We start from the raw sequence: 25,556 nt of genomic DNA on the forward strand, positions 1-25,556 counted from the left end.
GTACCAAGAGTCACTAATGCTATTCTCTTCTTTATTCCTACTGCCTTAGGAAGGAGAAAATAATGATAAGTTCTTCACTCACCCCAAAAATGCCAAAGCACTTGCTGCCTACCTCTTTGCACACAATCACCTTTTCTACCTAATGGAGCTGAGCACAGCACTGCTTCTCCTGTTGCTGTCTCTCTGCGAGGCACCAGCTGTTCCTATGCTCCGTCTTGGCATCTTTGTAAGTACTTTGGGGCAAAATGAAGAAGTCCGCCTGTTTTGCAGTGGTGGGTAAGAGGAAAAAGAAGGCTAAGCATGGAGGAAGAAGGTAGTAGTAGGAAAAAACACCTGGCCTTGTTCTGTAAATTGGTTGACAGCAGATACGTCAACTAGCAAAACATCCTTTCTCCATCTGATGTGCATAGACCACAATGAAAGTGACACATTTCGTGTTACCAATTTGTGCAGTTCTTAAATTTTGTAACTGTTAGAGAAGTGTGTGGGGTTTGCTTTTCCTTGAGGTAACTCAAGAATCTGTGTGCTTTGATGGAGTGGTTTTAAAGTCATTGTCAGGGTTGGTGCCATTAATGCAGCACCACCACTGGTTCCTAGAACACAAACAGATCTCAGCCTGGGATGGGCTGCTAAACCTTCTCCCGTCCTCTCCTCCCAGTGTTGTGAGGACTCTTTTTAGTGTGTGTGTGTGTGTGTGTGTGTGTGAGTGACTTGAAGTTTTACGTCTAACCTTCGCAAAATTTAGGTTGAGAAGGGATACACAAACTGATGTGTACCGTTGTTGGTCCACAACCACTTCATGAGGTACCGCTGTCAGGCACAGTGCTAGGAGCTGCTGTTGCTGGTGGGAGAATCTACATCTGCTTCTGGAGCTGTTAATGGCACCCTAGGACCATGCCAGGGGTATAGAACAGCCTTGGCAATCCTCAGGTCAAAGCGTTCCTCAAAATGAGTCAGGGCTGCATAACTCAGTTTGGGTTTTGAGCTGTGACTAAAGCTGAGGTTGTAAGAAAATACTGGTGTCATCTTCGTGGTGCATTTTGCATCTTCTGACAGGGAAGAGGTCCTTCAGCACTGCCAAAAGCAGTGTTCTGTTCCAGAGCTTGATCAGGACCCTGTCTGTGGTTATCCACAATGTCTGGTTCAAGAGAAAAGCCTTCTCTATGTAAATTCGCTCTGCCCCACAGCTCTCCTTCCTGCATTTCACTAAGAAAATTATAGTCTCAATCTTTTAAAAGTGTTTCTGCTCAAATTCCTGATTGCTGGTGTCTAGCCCTTTTGTTTCAAATGTATCGATACTTTTTTTTGATGTGTTATTCAAGTCCAAAAGGGATGTGGATTTCAGGAAATTCTGGGCTGATACTGGTTAGGGGAAAATTGTACAGGCTTTAATAAAAGCACAAAGCAATACATATAGAAACTTTGAAAAACAGTGCTCTGCTAGATTTAAGAGTGGCCTTGGGCTTTCCTGCATGTCACAGAGCTGTGCTCAGACTGTTGTCAAATCCACATGCTTCTTGAAAAAGGAAGGGCAGAAGTGTGGCCTCTGATGTGCTGCTGTTTGTAATCAGAAGCACTGGTTTAAGTTGTGCTGTATTGTAACAGGTCCATGCAACCCTGGAGCTGTTTGCGTTAATTGTGGTAGTCTTTGAACTCTCAATGAAGATGAGGTGGCTGGGCTTCCAAACCTTTATCAGGCACAAAAGGACTATGGTAAAGGTAAGTTGTCTGTATGATTGTCAGTGTTTCTCCTTAAGCATCTTCAGGAGCCAAAGAACCAGATTAAATATTGGCCTGTACTGTAGCAGAGATGACTTAGCTGTGTGTCCCAGCTGCCAAATGATTCATGTGAGATCTCCAAGCTGTCCAGGACACCTCCCATCCTTAAAGTGTCCAAATAAATGGGTGGTCAGTGAGAGCTTTGGCTTTCCCAAAATGAGACTGCAGCTGTGCCTCTCATTAAACCCCTGTTTTGCAGACTTGCGTGCTGTTTGTACAGTTCATAGAAGCCATCGTGGTGTTGGTACGCCAAACCTCGCACGTCCGGATAACGAGAGCTCTGCGCTGTATCTTCTTGGTGGACTGCCGTTACTGTGGTGCCGTCAGAAGGTGAGTGGTCAGCTGGCTGGGTTTTCTGCTGTCATGCTTGTAACTAGGGTGGAGGAAAAGCACTCTGATCCTGCAGGCATCTCAGGAAAATAAGTGTCTTTCATGGGCATTTCAGATCTGAGAGGTCTTCTGTAATTGCGACTGAAGTGTACCTAGTGTCTTTCCTATGTAGGGAAATTTCATAGGTAGTAGCTTTGGGTGTGATCACGGTACACGGTGGTTATGTGTACTGTCCTCAGATGTATAAACTACCTCAGAGAGCACAACGCGTGAACGTGGCTGTGTTGTTTCTGGCTCCTAGGTTTGCCTGTAAACTGCACAATGAATCACAGAGCTAGTCTTTAGTCTGGAGAAGGCGAGTTGACAGGGTGACATTAGTATTGTTTGCAGTACCTGAGAGCTGACTGCAAAGGACAGATAGGTAGCTTGGAAACAATCTTAATTTACCTAGCTTTCTACTTTTAATCCTTGGAGGGAGTGGGAAGAAAGTCCTCAAGTATGGTGTGTTGTTGGGTTTTTTCCCTGCCAACCCAGAGGAGAAAACATGCAAGTTTTTGTTTATTAATGTTTTCTTATTTTTCAGAAATCTGCGACAGATCTTCCAGTCCCTCCCACCATTTATTGACATTCTTCTCCTCCTGCTTTTCTTCATGGTGATTTTTGCCATCCTAGGTGAGTTGTATTTATGGAAGGTGAAGTGATGCTCTTAAGCAGTTACTGTCCAAAAGCAACACAAACAGCCTGGATGAATATAAAGCTGATCAGATTCAGAGTCCTGCCAGGATCTTCCATTTATCCCATTTCATCTGCCATCATCTGGAAGGCAGAATTAAAGATCGAAAAAATCTAGAAGCTGGGTATTTGATTTTGAGACAAAGGTCCTTTTGACCTCTTCAAAGGATAGTCTGTGGTGTGTGTGTTTGTGGTTTCCAAGTTCTGTTTCCATCAGCTGTTCCTCAATCTTGTAAGTATAATCTATGTTCCCACGAATGCATGTGTCTGTAGTGTACCTGCTACAGTCCTAGACTCAAACCATCCCCAGAAAGCTTGTTTTCTGAAAGACTCGGTGAAATACCGATGACGCATATTGGCAAATCTGTATGGAGAGGCCCCTCCAGATGCTTTTCATGGTGTCAGAGAGGGATTACTCTTAGTGCGACCTTCTTTTCAGGAGCAGACTTACCATTCTGCTGCTTGACATTAAAGAGACTTTATTTTTGTTTGTACTTTCCCCCTTTCTTCTCTCCTCCTCTGCCTTCTCTGCTGCTTCTCTAGGTTTTTACTTGTTTTCTCCCAACCACTCAGATCCGGTGAGTATCGCTGATTTTTTGAACTGAAGCTTGAGTCCCATTTTGACCAGCTTAAGAATCAAACGTTACTGTGTAGATGTAGCTTATTCCTGTGTGGTGGCCTGGGAGGCCAGATGCTAGCTGGTCAGAGGCTGCTTGGCAGTGTTACCCTGGTTTTACCCGCTGCTGGGAAGGAAGATGGTGCAGAGAACTTCCTCAAAGACAGGATGTGCCAAAGGGAACGTTCCCATAGTTGTTCCTTGTTCTTGGTGTCTTAATTCCGTCAAACGAGCCACCTGCCACTGTCCCCAGGGGAGGAAGGTATCTGGGTGAAAGCTCGGCCACCTCAGACCGTGGCCGTCAGACTCTAGCAGCCACTAGTTCCTGCTGCTGCTGAGGCTGTAGCTTGCTAGGAGTTACTACTAGAAAAATGTGTAGATGAGCTTTTGATTGTTTTAACTCTTCACATGCCATCAATAAGGGACCTTTAGAAAGGATTAATGCTGAAGTGTCCTTTCCCTAGGGGAGGCATCAGGGACTTGTAGAAGTGCCTGTATTCAAGTGGGTGGGTGGGCTGGTTGTTTTGTTTTTTGAATGAAATGTCACTATGAAATTCTGCTTGCGTTTTGTCATGGGAGTTTTTCTTTCAGTACTTCAATACCTTAGAGAACAGCCTCGTGAATCTCTTCGTGCTTTTGACCACTTCAAAGTAAGTTCATGCTTTTCTAGCTCAGTCTTTCCCCTTGTCCCCAGAGAAGTCTAGCAGAGGGAAGAGTTTATTTGCAGAAATGCTCTGTCTCCAAATGTGACCCCTTTCCCCTGCATGAGAGAGAGATTTCCTGGGTCAGCCTGCATGGGAAGAACTGGTACTTCATTTTGGTTTAGGACACTGTGACCTCAGATGCAGAGTTATCTCTGAGTGACTCAGGCCACTTCATCGCTGTGAGGGCAATAAGGGAGGAAACGGCTTTATTAGGCCTTGGTCCAAGAAGGGAAAGTTTCTATTTGTGCTCCTTTGTCAGTCGACAGTTTGCTGTTGTGAAGTAGCTTCCTATTCCTCGGCTTCGGTTCACCTATCTGCCAGGAAAGGGGGATAACAACAGTGGGTAAATATTGATCTGCTGTCAGGGAGAGCTCTGAGGATTAGGAAATTAGCACAGGGTGGAATAAATCTTAGGTTGTAACACTCTTACACCAAGGCTGTATTGCTAAGTATCAAAGCACAACCCTTAGCCACGTTACAAATCCCCTTTGACCATTTTGTTTTCCGGATGTGCAAGGAATGTGCTTTTCATATTTATCTTTTTCATCATGCCTCCATGTTCTTGCTGCTCGTTGCTAGGCACAAACTTCTGTGTCATGAGCAACCACACATTTTGCAGAAATGTGCAGATCTTTGGATGTGAGTTTACACACACACCCGTGTCCTGTGCCTCTTGCCTTTGTAGTGGGAAGTGTAACGTGAGATATTTGGTGCCTAAACTTGTGTCTTTTTCGGATGCAGTTTCCCTGACGTGATGATGCCATCTTATGCCCGGAACCCCTGGTCCTGTGTCTTCTTCATAGTGTATCTCTCCATTGAGCTGTACTTCATCATGAACTTGGTGAGTTTCTTGTTGAAGCACTTGACTTCTCTCTGCCTGACTTTGGAGCTCATTGCCCAGCAGAGTTTCCCCATTCCCAAGAGTGCTCTGTAATAATCTGAGACCCTTTGGCAGAATACTTCTAGAAATGGCAGCTTTGCTACACAGAGGAGTCTTTTAAAGTTTAACCACAAGGAGTTGAACTAAATCACAGGAAACAGAATGATACGAATATCTTTCAACTTCTCTCACATTAATATCATGCTTGGAGTGACATACTCAGTTGCATGAAATTTATTGTCCTTTTCTGTCTTAATTATTTATCGTAAAATGGCATTTTATTATCTGGGCTTGCCTGAAATACTTTGTAAATCAGTTTGAAGGGGATGGAGTTACTAAGTATGGCAGGACTTGAAGAGTGCTGATAACTGCAGTGTGAGAGCATGGCTGCTGTGCTGGCGTTGCTTCTCACAGCATCTAGGCAGGGCCAAGACCAGCTCAGGAGAGGATGTGAGTGGTGGAAAAGGGGTTGCCAAAGGAGTCGAGGAATTCTACAGCTCAAGGTGAGTGATTTGATGCTTATAGTGGGCTTGGATTTCGCTGCTGCTGTCCTAGATGGAGGGTTAGTTTTGACATGTGTTTGCCAAAGCTCCCGTGGAAGGGTAAGTCCAGAAAGCAGCCCTCAAAACCCACTTTCCAGGAAGCGATCAGGGCATTTTAACAAACCTTGTGATACTGTTTTCTGTTGGCATGTGTGGGGTTTAGTCTTAGCTCTTAAAACCACTAATGAGCGTTAGGAGGCCAGAAACACCTGGACCTTTTCCAAAAAGTGGATCAATGTGTGTGCAGCATGCGTGGCGATCCTTTTGTGGGATCCCGTATGGCCAATGGGCCCTTGCTGACTACATTCTGTCTCAGACAGTGTAGCGCTTAGTAAATTCCTCCTGCAGGCAGTGCCTCTCCTTGGCTCTAGATGTTCCTGACTGTTCGAGAAGCACTGGCACAGGTAGCAGCAGAGTATACGGATCTCTCCTGTCTTCTCTCTGCAGCTTCTCGCTGTTGTGTTCGACACTTTCAACGACATCGAGAAAAGGAAGTTTAAGTCCTTGCTGCTGCACAAGCGCACAGCCATACAGCATGCCTACCGCTTGCTGATCACCAAACAGGTACAGGGCCCTGCAGGGAGGCTGAGAACAGCCTGGGGTGTGGCAGGAGGGGAGGTCAGCCGTGTTTTAAGAACACAAGTGGTCTGGAGTGTTTAAAGAGCATGTTCCAGAAAAGTTGATTTATGTCTGTTGACTGTAACCATACTCGCCAAGGGCTACTGTTTTTTCATTGTATAACTTGTTTATATCTGTTTCTGGAGAAAACACAAAGTGGTCTGAATTTCAGACCCATGTGAGGTTATGGAAGTGTCTTGATAAAATGAGTGAAGTTTGTTCTGGAGAGCACGCAATCATTGATTTCTCTCTGATTCAGTGTGGGTCACGTGAGGACTTGCTTCTCAAGCACCAGTACTTAGAAGAGGGGTGGGTTATACATGTGAGTGTACAGTACAGTTGCTAAAGTAAATGAGTAAATGGTGCAGAAACAGAAGTAATTCACCTACAAACAACTCTTTACAGGGACAGAGCACTGAGGGAGAGGGTTGATTTCTTGCTTAACTTGTGGAGCAGGAAGAGAAATAAGGCCCCAAAATAACTAACCCACTTCTAGTAGATTAGTTCGTGTTTAGCACACTTTCATTGTACGAACAGTTCCTGAGGAATAGCTGATAGTCTTAATAAAGTGCCAGTAATGGGATCTGTTAGGGTCTCTACTAATTTTTGCAAGAAGAGTGCTTGAACTCTGTTGCTTGGGGTGTCTAGTTGGACAATTTTCACATGATAGGGCAACAGGGAAAAGCTCTGCATTTGCTGGAGGGACCGACTGCTAGGAGAGCTTTCTGATCTCTGTGCTCTGGGATAAGCTCAGTACGTTAAAGTAATAGCTTAGAGTACTTTTGGGGCTTAGTTATAATGGCATCTTACGATAATGTAGAAATCCTGCTTAAAACAAATCCAGAGTGAGAATTAAATACGCTAGCCTCTATGTGCTTCTGCCTGATGTCGCTGCTTATGACAACATTCCCTTGTTTCTAGAGGCCGTCTGGAATTTCCTTCAAGCACTTTGAAGGGCTGTTGCGGTTTTACAAGCCTCGGATGTGTGCCAGAGAGCGATATCTCACTTTCAAAGCACTGAATCAAAGCAATACTTCTTTAGTCAGGTAGGATGGTCTTACTGCTGCACCCAGAGCAGGGAGGTTGCTTCACTCTCTGAAGCTAGGCTGTACTTCAGAGAGGATGGCTGGGTTTATGGAAGGAAACTTGTCTGGGATGTGGGAATAGAGTTACGTGATTGAAAGCATTTGTCTGGGAAGCAGGGAGCTTGGAGGTGTGGGTACCCTGAGAGTTGAGGTTTTTCTTCGGAGGTGATGGAGTTCCTGCATGCCCTCTTGTGGATACAGCGATCTGCTGGCAGCCACCAGGCAGCCTCTATTTTCTACCTCCCCTGCCAGAACAGAGGAGCGAGAAATTAAGGAACAGCATTAGAGCCTGCAAGGAGCATTTCTTCACACAGTGCAGCCTCACAGCTTAACAAGTTTTTTTGGGTTTTTTTGGTTTTTTTTCCAGCAGCTGGCTATGTCCCCCAGGGTTTTGTTAATTAAAATCTGGTTCTGCTGGTGCTTTCAGGACTGTCATCCTCTGTGTTATGAGGCAGAGAATTACCATTCTGGTGGGTGGGTGCAGCTAACTCCAGCCAGCATGGAAGTAGAAGAAATTACAGCAGGAGACCTCCTCTTTCTTTTCCTTTGTTCTGGCCACAGACAGGCTTGGAGTGAGTCTCCCATGAAACAGGTGCCGATCCTTCTCCTTAAAGTCAAGTGCCACAAAGAAGTGTGGAAAATGGCATAGGGAGAAAGACTGAGTTTTTAAATTTAGGCACCTGATGACACCAGTAAGAGTCTGAAAAGTTCAGCATCCTCACTTTCAGATACCTAAAGCTGTTATAGGCCTGACCTTGAGCACCTAGACAGGTACTTACGTTTTATGAGTTTCTTTGCTTTCATGTCCTTTTTCAAATGTCATTGTTACCTTGAAAAGAAAATGCGCAAAGTCGTTAGAAAAGGACTGTACAAGTAATTAAGACAGTCCAAGACTTCTTCGTGAAGAGCAGTACAATCTCTATCCCTTGGAGTTTGTTATCTAAGCCTCAGGTCTTTCCTCTCAGTGGTAAAATTCTGGAGTTCAGGAGAGTCAGAGTTTCCTCTAAGGGCTGTAGCATTACAGAAAGAAGGTAGGCTTTGCACCCTGTTCTGGCTATTGTCAGTCAGTAACCTTTGGCCAGACTGGGAAGAGGTCAGTGTTGAGTTATATCAACTGTGGTTGCAGTTCTAATAAGGAGTTAATAACTTCCAGGGACTCTCTACTGATGATGCCTGACAAGGACAATTAAGGATCTAATCAACTCCAAGCCTCTGATCAGATGCTTCTTTCTGTTTTGCAGTCTAAAGGATTTTTACAATTTCTATGAAGTTGTTGGCTTAAAATGGAAGGTAAGTATTTATTGTGTGGAGCAGAGGGGAAGTGTGTGGGGGAGGGACAGCAAAAGAGACCAGAGATTAAAGAGAAGGTGGGTAAGAAAAGGCAATCTAAAAGAAGCAGATGATGGGGATAAGGTGGGTCTCTGTCACTGCACGTTTTTTGCATGGATGTAGCATTGACTACTTCTGATCGTGGCTGTTCCAGGCAAAACGAAATCGCGAGCACTGGTTTGATGACCTTCCACGGACAGCATTCCTTATTTTTAAAGGTAACAGGCTGTGTTTTCATGACAGCATGTGTTCAACTAACATTGAACATTGCATTTCTTTACAGAGACAGGGGCCTCTGAAGGGACCTTCTCTTATGTCCCTGGTAAACAGCTGAGGGAAGGCCTACTAACCAACTCTCTGTGTTTTCAGAGCCTCCAAGGCCAGAGCCTTGTATTCAGAGTCTCCAAGGAACATTTCTGTCATGTAAATATTCCCTGTGCTCTGACCCAAACCCTGGCTTCCTTAAAATAAGAGACTTCTTGGCGGAAACTCTGTAGCAAACCAGACCCTGAGGTCATGGAGGGCCATATTCCTTTTTCAGCACAGAGGTTAGGTGGGGATTTATGATTGCTGAATCTAGTAGAGTTTACGGAGTTTCTCCATAGCCGAGGCAGCAGCTCACAGCAGTGTCTGTGGAGTGGCATTTGTGTTTTCACAAAAGCTGCTAGGCTTCCTCGTCCCAAGATGTGGCTGCAGCGCTCGTACAGGTCAAGTGCAGCTGCTCGGGAAGGGGAAAGAGGTCTGAAATACTCATCCGTGTAATCTGTCTTGCAAATGTGATTTATGTCCCATGTCCCAAGTGTCCTGACTGAAATAAGAACTTATCTGCAATTAATTTTCAGTGTTGTATGCTAGTCGGAAACAGTTAATACCATCTTGATCCAAACACACAGCTGTCATAGGAGTCCTACATATCTCTGCTGATGCATTCAACCCTTCCCTCCTTGACAGCAAATGAGTTGTTCCAAACACGGGCAGCGCTTCAGCAGCTGCATTTACCTCTGTCCACACTGCAGAACTAGTACGTAGAGAAAAAGAAGGCATCTCGGGGGTTAAGGATAGTGAGTTCATTGCTGCTAAAATTCTAGAGGAAACCTGAACTTGGTCCCAAGAAGTTAATAATCTGCTAATCGGTTTAGCTTCTGTGCTGAGGATTGGTATGAAAAATGTCTCTAAGAAAAAGGTAGAGCAATCTGTGTGGGGGGTATGGAGGATCACGTGAACATTTGTTTTGTCATACTTTCCTTCATGCAGGCATCAACATCCTTGTGAAGTCCCGTGTGTTCCAATACACCATGTGTAAGTAGAAGTAATGAGCTGTCTCTCCGTTAGGCTCCCTTGATCACATAGGCCTGGTATGCTCGCAAGGACTTAGCATGGTGGGGCCTGGTCTTTGGTCTGAGCCATGGTTCACGTACAAATTTTGGAGTTTTGGCAGAGAGAGGGGCAACTGCATACTCATACTGACCACTGCTGCAGCCTGGACTCTCAGCTCTCACTGTGTTGAGTCTTCTGGAGAGGCTCGTTGGTTCACTACTTCATAATGCACTTGTGGGTCTGATTCTGTAGAAGTCAGCTCATTGCATTTAGGTAGGTTGGTGGTTAGCTTTCACAAGCCTTGAGGTTTTTATCTTGCAGCTGAAGGATGCTGGGTGAGGAACTGCCTTGCCAGTCAACCACCTTCTTCCTTTTGCACTTGAGAAGGTGCAAGCATCATCATTGCTGGAGAGATTGCTTGGCAACTGTACTGCCTGCAAGAATGATTCTGTGCTCCTCTTCTCTAGAGGAGAAAGAGTAGTACTCGTGGTGCTACTTGCTATGTTCTAAATAATCTGTTCCTACTCAGTAATTTGGAGTTTTTTTGAATGTTGGAGAAGTATTTAGAAAATTGGGATGCTAAACTAAAGAGGGTGAGGTGGGGTGGAGTGAGGAGATCTGAGTGAAAAGAAGTCCTGCACCTTCAGTTCTCAGGATTTGAATGTTAGGGAGCAGCGATAGATCCAAGCTGACAGGGCTTTGTCCCGCAGTGCTGGGGACCCAGTGGTTCTCGAGATCTTGTGCCAGTGCTAGGAGGAAGCGCCAGTGCTAGGAGGAAGCTGAAATATGGCAAAATGGAAGATAATGATGAGTAAAAAATGATTTTTTTTGTTTTGTTTTAGTTTTAGTTTTGTTTTAGTTTTAGTTTGGTTTCTTTCTGAAGATAAAGGTACTGCATCTGTTAAAGGCCTGGGAAAAGTCAGGGTAGAAGACTCCCAAGTTATGAGATTGATTTGTTCATTGAATTGGAAACAATGACCCTGCCACTTGTCCTATATTGTACTCTTTTTGTTAGCCTAGGAAATGGATGTCCTCTGGTCCAGGAGTGTTCTTGCTATGGGTTTTTACTTTGTATTCTAGATACTGTGGTGGCTGTGAATGGGATTTGGATTCTTGTTGAAACCTTCATGCTGCAAGGTAGGAAACATTGCAGCTTGTTTCTTGACTGTGATGCTAGGGGATTAAAAAAGAGAAGGCTAGAAAAAGTTCTTCTTGTGTCTTGCAGGAGGGAATTTCTTCTCCAGAAATGTCCCGTGGAGCTACATAGTCTTCCTCACAAGTAAGTTGGTGCTTCCTAGCAGAGCTGTGTCATTTCATGAGTTGGGAGGGGAATAGGCAGCTCTGTTCCCAGAATTTTATTCAGTTTGAAGTTAAAACTTAGCCACAGGCGTACAGACTCCATCTAGAACAATGCTGTGCCTGGCAGGGATTGTCAGCATCCACACAGACCCATGTGAACACTGCTGCCCTGTTACACAGCTGCCTGTGCCACTGCCGTCTGGGGAGCCTCTTACCTCTGGTGCAACTCTCTGCAAAAGCTGCTGTATTACTCTTAAAGCTGGCTTCAGCCTGAGAGCAGAATAGCCTCGTTTGTTAGGCACAGCGTGCAAAGTGATAAGCTCCTCCAGACTTGTGATGGCTCTGTGTGGAGTTGCTCACGTTGCTCTGCGCTGCACTGACTATTCCAGGAGGCATTACCAGCTCTGATCTGATTGCAGCTGTAAGCTGGCTCTCTGCCACACAAAGCAAGGCAGTTCTGTTGGAGTACAGAGTGCAGGAGCATGCTGAGGAGAAGACTGAAAGGACTAGATGAACTAGTTGACAAGCTGAGTTTTCTAATTGAACTTCATCCCCTCCATGAACATGTACCTTAGTCTTCCTTTTCAGCCTAAGTATAGGCAATTGCATCTCCATGTGCTGGTTCGTTGCACTGCCATAGAACTCTTCAGTGATGTGAATTCACTTCCCTTCTCCTAGTATCTCTTGCTCGAGGAGAAGGAAGTATAGCTCCATTGAATCAAAAGAGTGTGTAAAACTGCTGCAAGAGGTTCTCTGGAGAATCTAGGAGAGGTTGCTAACCTCTTATTTGGCTGCTGGGTAGCTCTAGTGCTTCCCTGGCCATTAGTCTTCAGAACAGTTGTTACGAAAGTTTGAAGGCAAAGGCACTCTGCAATGCTTCTTTTCACAAGGATGTTGTCATCCAGCTCTTCTCTTTGCTTCTTTCCTGCCCCCCGCCCTGCCTTGGAACCTGGAAAAAAAGATTTGGGGATGACAAACAAGGTGTCATCATGTTATTATGGTGTTCTTTAACCTACAGGCCCAGAAGGTGCTGCTAGGACAGAGGGTGAAAGTAGATGGCTCTTCTTTGAAAGGATCTCTCCCTGCAGATCAAGGCTAGGCTATGGGATGTGAATATGTTCCACTGAGATAGAAGGAAATAAACAGGCAGGACTGAATTCCCTACACTACTTACTGGCCTTTCCTGCGGGAGCTTGTGCCTCAACAGTTATAGTGTGTTAGCCAGCTAAGTGTTTTGTAGGCTGCTCTGGAGAGAAATCGCCATGAATACAGGAAAATGTGTTGATTTGGAGGGAAAATGTCTCTTTGGCGTCTCACCAAGAATAAGGAGGATGGGTGGGGGTCTGTTAAACCTATGTTCAGAAGTCCTGTACTTAAAGTACCACGCGTCTTTGAGGGCAAGCCTTTGCATAAGCCCTCCTTGTGATGCTGCTTATTTCTGACCACGGCTGTCATCTTGTTTTACAGTCTATGGCGTGGAGCTGCTCCTGAAGACCACTGGACTGGGGCCCGTTGAGTACCTGTCCTCCGGTTGGAATCTGTAAGTGCGCACTGATGTTTTTGAGAGCTGGTGAAAATTGTTGGGTTAGAAAGACCAACTTCTGAGATGAGCTTTTAGGCCTGTAGACAAGGCCGTCAGCAGGCTATTATAATTCTTCTGCCTTCGGCCTTGTGCATCTTGTTAGGCTGCAGCAGCACCAAGTACCTCTTCTCTACTGAAACACTAGTGATAAATCATTGCTCTTATTTTATTTTCTTTTTTTCTTTCCAGCTTTGACTTCTCAGTCACCCTGTTTGCATTTCTGGGGCTCATGGCACTGGCATTTAACATGGAGCCATTCTACTTCATTGTGGTCTTGCGACCCCTTCAGCTGTTGAGGTGAGACAGGAGGGCTGGGGGGGGCGGGTACAGAGAGCAGGTGGGGAAGAAAACAGCCAGGCTTGTTTTCCATCAATCCAGTTGGGGACCAAGCTCCTTACCAGGAGAGGGCAAGGATTGCGCTGTGGGTACGTGACCATGGCAAACGGGAATTGCTTGGGGTAATGAGATTAGCCAGAGTTATCAAAATGAACGATAACAAAAACTTGGGATGGGATATGAAACCCCGTGCTTTGGAGCTTAAGCTGATCTCTAATAGAGATCAAGGGATTTACCGGGGGCAGATTATCCTGTGTCTGCCTTCGTGGGGTTCTTACACCTCCTCTAAATTGTCTGATGCTGTTCAGAGAAAAGCTCTTCTGTCAGGGTGAGACAGTCTGAGCCAGTTTAATAATTTCCATTGAATTACCAGAAATTACAGTTTTCAAAGGATGCTGCTTTCTAGGGTGAAGTACAACCCTGCTCTAACTGCATCTCATACTTTAAGCAAGACTGCGGCCTGTAACCTCTCTGCAGCTCAGTAAGATGGGTCTGATTAACCCTCTCATCTCGAGGCTGTTACGGAGGTATATTCACCTTCGCAGAATACTTTGAGAGCCATAGAGGGAAAGCATTTGTGGCAAAATGTTGTTTTGTTAAAAACAAGCTAATGTAATTTAGCTCTTCAGCGAGGATTTAAAGAACACTTTATGACACTCAAGGGGGGAAAAAAAATAATGTTTTCTCTGTTGCTCCCCTGCCAAAGCCTGTGTTTGGCAGCTGTGTTTCTCTGTAAAGGCTGATGGAGTTGCCAAATCTTAAATTAGCAGGCACAATGTAGTTTTCTTTCATCAATTTTTATTGGGTCATGGGGGAAACACAGAAAAGCTTGTGTGTGAGGAAAGGAGTAATGAATCCTGACCCTGTACACAGGACTAGTTTAAGTTCTTATGATTTTTATTTTTTTTAAATAGCTATTTATGCATCACGCTGTGTAAAAAGACGTAGACTTTTTCTTGAGATTCCTCAATCCTGTAAACACCTAGTTGAACATGTCATAAACATTCAGATGGGACAGCGGGACATTGTTAGGTGAGCAGAAACCATTTAAGCAAGAGCAGATCCTGTAAGTTTGGTGTCAGGAAACCTTACTGTTTGTTGACCTGGGAGGTACAGAGAACTGTGATACTCTTAACTATTTCCAGCAACCCCAGGAAACTTGCAGTGCTTAGGTAACTACTGGCTTCTCCTTTCAGGCTATTTAAATTGAAGAAACGCTACAGAAATGTCCTGGACACTATGTTTGAGTTGTTCCCCCGGATGGCCAGGTACTAACTTCCTCTCTTTGGGTGATGGTGGGGAGAAGGGAGTGAAGGTTTAGTGTCTAGGGCTGGGGTCAGGATAGGGACCTGTCAAACCTGCTAATAGTGTTTATGCTCTGATCTGTCAATAGATTGTTGCTGATTCTTCAGTGTGCTGCAGTGGGGTGTTAATCTTCCAATTTCTTGGAGCAGTATGCAATAAGCAACACTCCAGCACCCTGGGCCTCCTGCTTTTGTGTTAGGAGGATAACTAAGAGTCAACGCTTGTTTAATTTTTCTCCCCATCCCAGCTTTTGGTGAGAGGGGAGGCCCATGTGGGAGAAACATTGGCATGAATATACTCGGTACCAGATGTTGCCCTGTCCTTCGTACAGCCACTTGAGAGCATTATGGTGAAATGGTGGGGCAGAAGGAGCTTGGTGTTTGAGTGGGGCGTCCTCAGACCTTATTCCCTTGAAGGATGTCTGAGCAGAGCATGTTAGCTAGAGAACCCTGTTCTTGGCACAGTCCCTGCATCCAAGGACGTAGAGAGGGCAGAAACAGCGTGTGTTGTTCTTTAATAAAGAAACTGCAGAGAGACGTTTGTTTACCAGAAAAAGGCAGACTGGGAGGGAATCCAGGCTGCTCTTTAGTTTCTCTCTTCAGCGAGTGGCAAGCTCCTTGTCCAAGGACTTCTTGAATGAGAGCAGGCAAAGAACGGCAGAGCCACAGTGGCAGGGAAGGTGGTCTGGGGTTTTCGGTGCTGCTTCCCATCCGTTGGAAATTCCTTCCAGAGCAACCAGCCTGTGACTTTGTGTTTCCCTGCCTTAGCAACTCTTCAGTAGCACAGTACTCTTTCTGTTTTTGCCTCCAGCCTGGGTTTAACCCTGCTGATCTTCTACTATTGCTTTGCCATTGTTGGCATGGAGTTCTTTGCTGGCGTGGTCTACCCGAACTGCTGCAAGTGAGTACCGCAAATCCACCCCCCTCTGCAGTGACTTTGGTGCACAGCCAGTAGCAGCAAGCTCTGGCAGCTCTGTCTCCCTGTGGAGAAGGGGCCAGAGGATGGGTCTGAAAGGGGTTTTGCAGCTAAGGCAACATGCTGTGAAAACCTAGGAGACACTTCACTTCTCTAGGTAAGATTGGATGAAATGGGTTTTGCATTGCATTTGGAAAGGGAGAGTTTTCTGTGGTAGGGCTGGCTGGTTTTAATGAGCTCTGTAACTTGCCTCAGCTAGCTGCACTGGGAGGGCTTCTTCATGGTACTGTGGCTGGAAACTCTTGTAACATCTGCTCTAGAGTGAACTTGGGATTTTTGTCTTGGTGATGCCAGAGCTGCTTGGCCAGACGTGTTACATATTTAGGCCTCGCTTTGTACCAAGATAAATTCAGCTGGTCTTGGAAGCTAAGCTGTCCTGCGTCCTTCTCATCGTAAATGATGGCAGACCACTTGGAAATGCCAAGCTTTAAGGATGTGAGCCAAGGAGTCTAACTCAGACACTCAGTTTCTCTGGTATAATATTTGCTGAATGATTAGAAAGACTCCATGTGCTCCCTGGGCTTGTGCTGACCTGTGAAGGAGAGAGGCTTTCTTTCAGAGAAAAAGGCAAGTGTTGGCCAAGAGGTAGGAACTGCCACCCTGCTCACCACCTTCTAAGTGTTCTGGTATTTATAACCCTTGAGATTTTTCCTTGCTTTTCCAGTTCTCTTCTCATTCTTTGTCCTGGTTTCTCCAACCAGCACAAGCACAGTCGCAGATTCCTATCGCTGGGTGAATCATACAGTTGGCAACAAGACGGTTGTGGAAGAAGGTTATTACTATCTCAACAACTTCGACAACATTTTGAACAGCTTTGGTAAGGGCAGTTTTGTCCATAGCAAAGACTATTTCTTACTCCATCTGTGTTCCTGCAGAGCTAGATGGCAGGACTGTGGTGCTCATGTAAGCCTGGGGCTCTCCCATAGAGTCCTACTAATGCACCTCAAACGCTCAGCATCCTGCTCTTTCTGTCTGGAGAATTCCAGCTGACTAATTGTGTCATGACTGTTTTGCAAAGTAAGCAGATGTCTCTTAAAAGCCAGTGTGAAGCCAGCAGGTCTGTTCTGACTGGTGATCAGACCAGACTTCCAGAGATGTTTATGGAGGGCTTTAAGTCACTGCCCTTCTAAAGAACCAATAGTGATGCTAATACATTTCTTTAAACCCACTGATGAAGAATTAATTTGAATGTGTTGATTACTTTCCAATTGATTTTTCTTAACGTGTGAGCAGAGATGCTTATCTCCTGGAGATTTCAGAGGTCCCCGTGCTCTCTAGTGGAAAGAGTCACGTCTGTTTCTGATTCTTTTAAGAAATATAGATTAAGCCATGCTGCTGGCTTTGTGGATCTAGCCCCCTTTGTCTGAAGTAATTGCAGTGATGAGGGTCTGCGTCCTGTCTCTGGATTTGCTGGCTGTATTGAAACTTTGGTGTCTTGCGTCAGTCTTCCCTGTCAAACGCTTTGTCTAAGATTCACTGTAAAGTAGGTCAGGATGGATAAAGCCATTGTATCTATTTTTTCTCCCACTTGTATACAGTCACGCTGTTTGAGCTGACAGTCGTCAATGACTGGTACATCATCATGGTAAGTAAACCTCAGCTACCTTGTGTGTATAGACAGCACAGACTCTTTGGCAGTTGAGCTAGATCTTCCATGGCACCGCTGCTTTCTTCCCTTGGTGATTGGAGATGGGCCCAACATTGTCACTTGTTATTGTCAGACATCTTTTGGTCCTGATCGTTGACGGTGGCATTTGACCTCTGGCATGCTGCTGGGCATGTTTTCTTGTGAATCTTGACCAGCCTTCAGGCCAGGTTTCACGGTCTGGACAAATGAAGTCATTCTGTATTCCAGCTTGTCACCTTGCTGTCCAAGCTGTGTTCTCATAGCAGCAACGGCTCTTACAGCCACAAGCTTTAAATGTTCTGTGTGTTTGCATATAGGAACCTCTCTTTATAGTTTGAGAGGCAGATTAGCTGCAAGGACCAGTTGGGGCATTGAACATTGTGCAGGCAGTCCCTGGGGCTACCTGTGGAGCCATGAATGAGCGACAGATCGTGTTTATGCTGCTTTATGTCTGTTGGCAAGCAGTTAACAGCAGACTCTCCCTTCTTTTGTGCACTACTGACTTCTTCCCTCTCCTCTTTAGGAAGGGGTGACATCCCAAACCACTCACTGGAGCCGTCTTTACTTCATGATCTTCTATATCGTGACCATGGTAGGTTTCTGGACATGCTTCGTGCATCAAATAGGGGGGATGAGGAGGGGAGACAGCTTTTACTCTGTTCCAGAGGGAGCTTCCATCCCTAAATGAGGACAACTTTGCTATTCTACATAAACGTCTTCCAGAAACAGGTGTGAGTCCACATTGCTTGCAGAAGGTTGAATTTATGGGCATTGAGAAAGCTGCTGCTGCACAAATCTGGGCCTGGGGTGAGGACTAGGGCAGCACAAGAGTTTTGTTCTGTCCCCGTTGTGGTTGACTGTTAGCAGTTTACTCACAGGTAGATGTGTGATGTGTATCCCCTCTGCCTTGGAGGAGCTGGGGAGCATAGAGTTGAAGCACAGACCAAATGCTCCGCTTCCTGTTGCACTGAGCTGGAAGAATCCCCTAGCAGCAGCCTCCTGATCTCTTCTGTTCATATCCTCTCCCAGGTGGTGATGACAATCATCGTGGCTTTTATTCTGGATGCTTTTGTCTTCCGCATGAACTACACTCGGAAGAACCAAGATTCAGAAGGTCAGAACTGAGGACTGGTTGACCTACAACGTGTCTTCTCTCCCTGGTGTCTTATGTCTGCAGGAGAGAATGAGATTGGCCAGCAAAGACCAGATTTTTGTTTTTGTTTTTGTTTTGGGTTTTTTTGTTTTGGTTTTTTTTTTTTTTTTAGCCTGTCTGGCTAAGCTCATTCTTATGCTTTTATGTGATATTTCTATCTGGTCTTTCTGCTCTGCCCCTCATCCCTCTGACAGCACTCCCCAAAAAAGTGTGTGTGTGTGTGTGTATGTATGTGGTTTTTTTATATATGTGTGTGTGCGTGCATGCACATAGAAACTTCAACTACTTGAGCCGTTTCAACAAAATTATTTGAAGATAGGAAGTCTGCGTGCATTTCATGAAGGAAATCTAGGAAATATTACAGCAATGATGTAGCAAAGCTCAACAAGAGACCTTACAGGAGGGGAAGGTGATTATTTTTTTTAAAAACCGATTTCCCTTCCTCACTAATACACTCACTGGCACCAGAACATGTCTCCAAGTGGCTTGTCCGGCTTTCAGGCACCAAAACGCTGGATCCAAGTGGTTTGCCAGCACTCTTTGCCATGACATGGAGGACCGCCTATCCAGTTCTTACCACGTCTCCCAGTTGTACTTAGACTGGTGACTATGTGCTGGTTTTGGGCATGCCTTCCTGTACCCTTTAGGAACTGACAGTGACTTGTCTCCATCCCCTCACCCCTGTGAGTCTCAGTTTTACTCACTGTCCTTTGTCCCCTGAGCTGGGTGTCTGAAACTGCATGTAACTTCATGACCTGCTAATTTAGGTGCCATAAACACATTAATCTCTTAGAGCCCTTCCCCTGCTATTCCTTCAGGTGAGCTACACCCAGACTTCTCTATTCATTCTCCATGCAGACTAATCTTAATAATTCTTTACACTTTTCTGCAGGAAGGGGACATAGCTGCTGCATTCATATATTTAATACCAGTCTTCCCCTCAGAAATGTGATTAAGGCCCCAGCCACAGGAGTAGCTTTGATCAGCCCCTCATCTTTCTTAGGTGCCAGAAGATCAGATTTGCATGGCTCAGGCCCATAGGAGCCAGGTGGCGTTAGTTATAGAAACACTTTTCACCGTGATCCCTCCTGCACCCAGTTTGAAGGGTGCAGTGAAAGACATTTGTTAACACTGAATTCCCAAGCTGTGTTAGGCAGCTGAAGGTCAAAAGGCAGCAAGTCCTGTGTGATTATTTGCTTTGCTAGTTAATTTACAGGCGAGAAAAAGCTACAAGAGTTCTTTTTAAGATACTGAGGAGCATGACGTTTTAAAAAGCTGAGATGCTTGCTGGCCCTACACACTAGTTAACTTCTTCCCTGCCTTGTTGGGGGATGAGGACATACACGTTCTAGTCACAAAAATAGGTACAGACTGTGCCTGGCATCTGGCTTGGTCCTGTGTGCTGTAAAGCTTTGCCTTCCAGGATTATCGTAGTGGCTGATGAAGCAATGTTCATCTTGGAGACTTTTTTTTTTCTCTTTCTTTTTCTTGCCTCTCCAGAAGACAATGGCATTGTGCTGGAGAAGGAGATCTCCAAGGAGGAAGTGGTTGGCATAATCGAGCTGTACAAGCGGAGCTCAGCTGCCACTGAAACTGCACAGCTGCAGAAAATTGTTTTGCAGATGGACAAATACGGGGTAAGAGGAAACACTTACTGCAAGTTCTCGGCTTCAGGGGAGGGAGGCATGCCAGGCCCACGAATGCCTTTTGGCTGTCTTAAGAGAGAAGCTACATGTGTTTCTGTAGTCTTGAGAGCTGAGCTACTGGAGGGACTCTGCAGCATCATCACAAAGTTTTGCTGCTCTAGAAAAGTAGCAGCTGAATTTCCCCTGCACTCTGAATAGCCTTGACAAAGGCTCGTTGCTATTGCCTGCAAACTTTGCTTAGAGCTGTCCTGGCCCAGCACTGAATGGAAAAAAGTCTATTTGTTTTTCTCTAAGGAAGCCACTGTCTTGTGATTCTCCTGCATCTCTCTCTGTGCCATCATACAGTTAGGCTTGGACAGTCCTGAAACATTATGCAGCAGTATGATGGTATCGATTCCAAACACCAGGCTTCCTTTCTCCATGGCACCGCTTACATTTTCATTCTAAAATAGGATGGGCAATTGGGAAAATGAGCTGACCTGGGTAACTGCTCTTGTCTCAGAACTGTTGTCTCACGCATCTGGGAAGAGCTTAAATGGTTGTTTTAATAATAGCCATTATGTTCTTGTATCACCACTACAAAGTGCAGGTGCTACAGTCTCTTAGGCAACCTTTATTTGCTTTGGTTGGCTTGGTAGTTAAAGGCTGAGTCTTGTTCACGCAGGCAAAATTCAGAATAGCAATGATGATACTGATCAGAAGCAGTTTTCAAGACAATAAACCCGAGGAGATGCTGTCCTCAACCTTGCAATGGAGTACAGAATGATGATGCCAGACCTGAGGTTTCTTTTGCTTCTCAATTCTGTTCATATAACTCGTGGTCAGAGAGTAATTCAGACTTCGGCTCTCTGCTTACGTGATTTAAGAAGTCCAGGCCCGTGGAGTAAATGGTGTGGTTTAGACAAGCGGGACCTGAAATTGTTCTCAGACGAGATCTTATTTGGAGGCTTGGGTTTGAGCCTTGTTCCAGACGCTGATGTTATGTTCATCTGACTAAATTAAGCACCACTGACAGATGCATCTATCCGAGCTACAGCTTCCTCTGTAGCCTTTGGGGATCTGCTCAGCGTGACTCATCTCAGCCTGCAGTAGATGCCTGCATTTGTTTAGGTAATGTGCACCCTAAAATGCCTTTTTCCAGTGACAGCAGAAGGAGCCCAGGATAGCCCCAGGTCATCAGCGGATGATGGGTGTCCTTGTGAAGGATGCCTGAAGTTCCAGGGACTGATCCTGTGAGCTGCTCAGTGACTGATGAATGTCTTTTTTGTTTTTCCCTCCTCCTTCCACCAACTCTTTAGCAAATGTCAACACTGTTTCTGGGACGCAGATCAAGGACCAAGAGTGATTTGAGTATGAAGATGTATGAGGAGGAGATACAGGTACGTGGGCCTGAGTTGGAAATATCAGCAAGTCTCTGTGGTGAGCAGAACATTGCCTAGAATAACAAACCATCCTTTTAAACACTGGAAGCCTTCCTCCAAGACCCAGGCAGCCATGTGCTCTGTGAGAAGGGTGGGCGGTAGATGAAGTGTACTTCAGATTCATCCATTCTGGCATTCAGAGACTTTCTTAAACCACAGAGCACGTCAGAGCCTCTTCAGTGGGTCCAGGTGCCCGGCTGCAAAGGCGCCTGTCAGCCGAGTCACGGTGACCGCACGCTCAGTGTGTGCGTAGGCACTCCAGCTCGGCTGAGCTTACCTACACTCACCGAGGTGGACGTGTTTGCTTGGGTTATGAGGACATGCATAGTGCGTTCCTGGGGCTTGGCTGCTGAACGCTAATTTGTTAAGCCACTGGAATGTGATTTGTGTTTGAGCTTGGGTGTGCCTGTCTGACACAGAAACCCAGTGTTCTCCCAGGCAGAGAGCTGCTTGGTGCTGGCAGTGCTGCCCAGTTTTCCATCAGAATAGCAGGCTAACAAAGATAGGAAACACTTATATCAACTGATTCTCTGGGTTGTTTAGGGCATTCCTGCTAGTGCCCTTTGTGGTCAGGAGCTTTATGCCGTGGATTTGATCACTGTAGTGCCGGCCAGACACTAACCTCCAGGTTGAAGGTCATGGGCTAATGTAATGATTAGTACTGAAAGAATTAATCTTGCAACTATCTGAATCTGTCCTTTGTCCCTTGGGCAGCTAGCTCGGGGATGAGTCTTCAGTCCCCCTAACAAAAATAAACATGTTATTTACCATGGAGCTGGGTGGAAATCTGCAGAGAAGCTCCCCGCCTGTTCTGCTTGGTCTCTGATTCAGGGATGTAACATGCTGTAACACCCTGGGTGCTGCCCAGGATTGGGAGCAACTCTTCAAATCCCAAACATCACGGAGACATCAATACTAGCATCCTAGAGGTTCAGGAGGGGCATCTTGAGAGAGGGATGTTTCCTTGCACATGTTGGTCAGTTCAGCCAACTGTAGCTGAGCCGTAGCTGGTACTTCTTGCTTGGAGTGTGGGTGGCAAGGTCTCGGTGCATCCAGCACAGCCATGCTGCAGTTAACCGGGTTGTTCCAGGAGGTTAGGCTATATCCAGGGCTTTGGAAAGAGGCCCTCTGTGCCTGAGCAAATGTGCCCTCACATGGCAGAGCAGCCGAAGGCTCTGCCCTTCGGGGTCCTGCTGGGGGGCTACGAGGCCAGTATGGGGCAGAGCCTGATCTCGGTGTGTTTGATCTCCTGTTGCAGGAATGGTATGAGGAGCATTCCAGAAAAGAGGACTCTCAGACACCGTTGCAAGAGCCTGCATCTGCTTCCAACAGCTCTCTGAAGCCCCTGAGCCTCCGACAACGCTCCCAGACTGTCATTTAGGCCTAGCTAACGCAAGCCGCCTTCTATGCAATAACCTAGAGTATTACTTCACAACGTATATATTGGGATGATGTATATAGATCTGTTCAGTGTACTGTTTGGCTTTAGGGTTTAAATCTCTTCCCCTAGGCAGTGAATTGCTGAAAAAACAGAGGCCCAGGGGACTCTGTGTAAGGCTGCTACACACAGATTGAGCATGATGCCCATGCTCAGCACAGAGTGAACATCTCGGACAGAACAGAGACCTTCTCCCTCTGAGCCGCTTCCCAGGCTCGAGCCTACTGTTCTTCTTACCACTAACAGACTTTGGGGAAAGGGATGTGTAATCCATTAACAGCAGGAAATGCGCCGAAGCCACCTGCTTAATATTAAAACTTTAGCCCTTTTTGAAGATCTCTTTTGCTTAAAGGGTACCATTAACCTAGGAATAAAAGATCAGGGAGTGAGTTTTTGTTTCTTCTCCACCTTCCTTATGCAAAGAAAGGGGAGGTGGTGTGAAATTTCAGCACTTTTGGAAGAGCAGTCTGCCTTTCCCCTCCTTTTTGGCACACCTAGATGCACTCCCTGTAGTAGATCCAGCTCTGATTATTGAATTTAACTGTCCCCAAGCAGTTCTGTGGCAGCTGGAGACAGAACTGAGGGCCAGCATCTCATCGTATTATGACCATAGGCGGGACAGGAGTCTGGGGAGACAAACTCTGTCTCTGCTGTAGCTATCCAATATCTGTATCACTGCTGGTCGGTTCTGCCTGCGGCGCTGCCCGGGATTGGGATCACCTCTGTAAACCCCAAAGCTCCTGTCTGTTCAGTGAGAGGGGGAATTCTGCAGAGTGAAAGTGGCTGTTGACCTCTGCCACTTGGCCACCTGCTCTGTAAATGGCAATTCTCTGGCCAGTGCTTAGCTCAAATAGATGACTAGGAGGAAGAAATGGAAGGTTTTGCATCTCCAAGTCTGACTTCTTTCTGTCTGGCTCTGGGTTAAGGAGAGCTTACGGGCATCAAACAGTACTGCTGGTTAGTCCTCACCCAGGTCACTGTTTATACTCTTTATACAGGTGAGCGAGTCCCAGTGCAGCAGTGTTGCTCCTCCCTTGCTCTCACCCTTGCAGAAATGTTCCTCAGGCTGGCAAATGCTGACTGAGTCAGATCTTAGGAAGATCCACCGAAGAGCTTTACGGTTCCCCTGAATTCCGTATGCAGGAGGAGCGTGGAAGACGATGATTCTTCTCACCCGTTTGCTTTTCTGCAGCTGGCAAGGAGGCTGCCAGACCCGGTAGCTGAGGGATGGGGAAGGAAGGGGGAGAAGGGATCCCTTCCCAGTTCTGCCACGTTTATTCTGTGATCGTGGCAGGTTGCGACATCGCTCGTGTTTCATTGCCTGCAATGCAATGAGAACCTGTCTCTGAAGTCGTCTTTTTCTCCCTGTCAGCAAAGAAAGTGCTGAGGGCTAAAAGTATCTGTCAGCTGGGAGGCTCCCCTCACCTCTTGCTGTTTGATCTTTTCTCAGGTTCAGACTAAGAGTAGAGCTTGCTGGGGAGGCTTTCTCCTTCCTCCAGATAGATCAGGCAGTGGGAGATCTGTGTGCCCATTCCCTTTGTCCCACATACCTGTTTTTTCCTTGGTAGCCTCGCCACATGGCACAAGGACAGCGGGAGAGGACTGATCCTACCCGGGCAGCTCAGGAGCATTTCCTGGGTGGATGGGACTTTCAAAAGTAGGCAAGACGGAGCTGCTTCTGAAAATCTCTCCCTGCATAGCATGGTGGGAGCATTTGGGCTATCGGATGGAAAGAGCGGGTGAGCAGCTTTCCAGGCAGCATGCACACCAGCGTCTGCTCTCAACCCTTGCCAAATTCCCTGGGTGCCTCAGGGCAACTCTTTGTTTCCTTTCTGGGTACTGCAGGTATGAAACTACTTCTGAGCTGAACCGTGAAGGACCTTAAAGGGCTGTTTTCCAAACCATAAATTTGACCACAAATTAATGAGCAGTGCAGTTGTTGCTCTTGCAGTTGCTCTGCATGGAGTCGCAGCCTGGGAGATTTATCCAGATTAGTCCTGGGGCTGGAGGAGATGTTGTTTATTCTGTTTTAAGTTGTGGGCAGGATGAATGAGCATTGTGAAGGTTAGGGGGGGAAAAAAGAAGTGGCTGTGTTTAAACTCTGCATTCCCCTACAGCCTATTTCTCCTTGTAGGGCTGTCAGTGACTTTTTTGGGGGTGTTTTCTGGGTGCAAAAGGAGCTGCAGCTTTAAGCTGTATTGAGGGGGGCACTCACCTGCTTAACATGCAATAACAGGGCTCTCGCATCACAGAGATGGGAATCCTTGGGCTGGGGTTCAGGGCTTAGGTGCTGCTTCCGTGGTTTCGTGCTGAGGTGTTGATCGGCCCCCATGTACACACTGTATTAATTATTTTTGTAAACGAAGGAGGGTCACAGAAGTTTACTTCTTCCATACAACTTTGGAAGGAAACTAAGTTTGAGTACGGGGCATCCCCTTCTATTTATCCTCCTCTCCCCCACCTGACACACAGACTAACGACAGAGACAATCATTTTGTAGGGAGCAAGGGAGGAAGCACTGCAGGATTTTGTATGCTGGCGTTTTGTTTATAAAATGATTTTATGGACATGTCTGTAAAATGTTCTCTAGATATTTTCAAGCACACTAATAAAAAGCATCCTCGGCTTTGTAAAGACACTGGCTTCCTTTCCTCCTTCTCGTGTTATTCCAGGAGTGGGGCTTGGCGGCAGCTGAAGCATTTCCACAGTGTTTGAAGAGGAGCGGTGCCCGCCCTCCCTCTCTGGTGGGAACTGCTTGCGTGGGCATATTTTGCCTGCGTGCCCTGCCGAGCTGCTCTGAATTCTTGTTCCTGGACATGGTAAAGCCCAGCTTCCCTTCTGC

The 25,556-nt window shown here is 46.1% G+C and overlaps 1 protein-coding gene across 6 annotated transcripts in view; it reads left to right on the forward strand.

Moving 5' to 3' along the window:
* Window positions 1-25,345, forward strand: part of TPCN1 (two pore segment channel 1) — a 49,807-nt gene extending 24,462 nt beyond the window's left edge. For all 6 annotated transcript variants that reach the window (XM_075041803.1, XM_075041805.1, XM_075041802.1 and 3 more), the window contains 25 exons: window positions 50-226; window positions 1,606-1,719; window positions 1,979-2,109; window positions 2,693-2,781; window positions 3,385-3,419; window positions 4,049-4,107; window positions 4,903-5,002; window positions 6,031-6,147; window positions 7,123-7,247; window positions 8,528-8,576; window positions 8,770-8,833; window positions 9,870-9,914; window positions 11,013-11,069; window positions 11,158-11,211; window positions 12,699-12,771; window positions 13,003-13,110; window positions 14,346-14,417; window positions 15,265-15,354; window positions 16,131-16,246; window positions 16,968-17,014; window positions 17,580-17,648; window positions 18,086-18,170; window positions 19,710-19,846; window positions 21,154-21,234; window positions 22,535-25,345. In XM_075041803.1, coding sequence (XP_074897904.1) covers window positions 50-226; window positions 1,606-1,719; window positions 1,979-2,109; window positions 2,693-2,781; window positions 3,385-3,419; window positions 4,049-4,107; window positions 4,903-5,002; window positions 6,031-6,147; window positions 7,123-7,247; window positions 8,528-8,576; window positions 8,770-8,833; window positions 9,870-9,914; window positions 11,013-11,069; window positions 11,158-11,211; window positions 12,699-12,771; window positions 13,003-13,110; window positions 14,346-14,417; window positions 15,265-15,354; window positions 16,131-16,246; window positions 16,968-17,014; window positions 17,580-17,648; window positions 18,086-18,170; window positions 19,710-19,846; window positions 21,154-21,234; window positions 22,535-22,657 — 2,217 coding nt within the window. In that variant the 3' untranslated portion in view covers window positions 22,658-25,345. The remainder of the gene's footprint in view (window positions 1-49; window positions 227-1,605; window positions 1,720-1,978; window positions 2,110-2,692; window positions 2,782-3,384; window positions 3,420-4,048; window positions 4,108-4,902; window positions 5,003-6,030; window positions 6,148-7,122; window positions 7,248-8,527; window positions 8,577-8,769; window positions 8,834-9,869; window positions 9,915-11,012; window positions 11,070-11,157; window positions 11,212-12,698; window positions 12,772-13,002; window positions 13,111-14,345; window positions 14,418-15,264; window positions 15,355-16,130; window positions 16,247-16,967; window positions 17,015-17,579; window positions 17,649-18,085; window positions 18,171-19,709; window positions 19,847-21,153; window positions 21,235-22,534) is intronic.
* The last annotated feature ends 211 nt before the right edge of the window (window positions 25,346-25,556 follow it).

This window comes from Buteo buteo, chromosome 11, assembly GCF_964188355.1.
Source record: "Buteo buteo chromosome 11, bButBut1.hap1.1, whole genome shotgun sequence".
Lineage (NCBI taxonomy): Eukaryota > Metazoa > Chordata > Aves > Accipitriformes > Accipitridae > Buteo > Buteo buteo.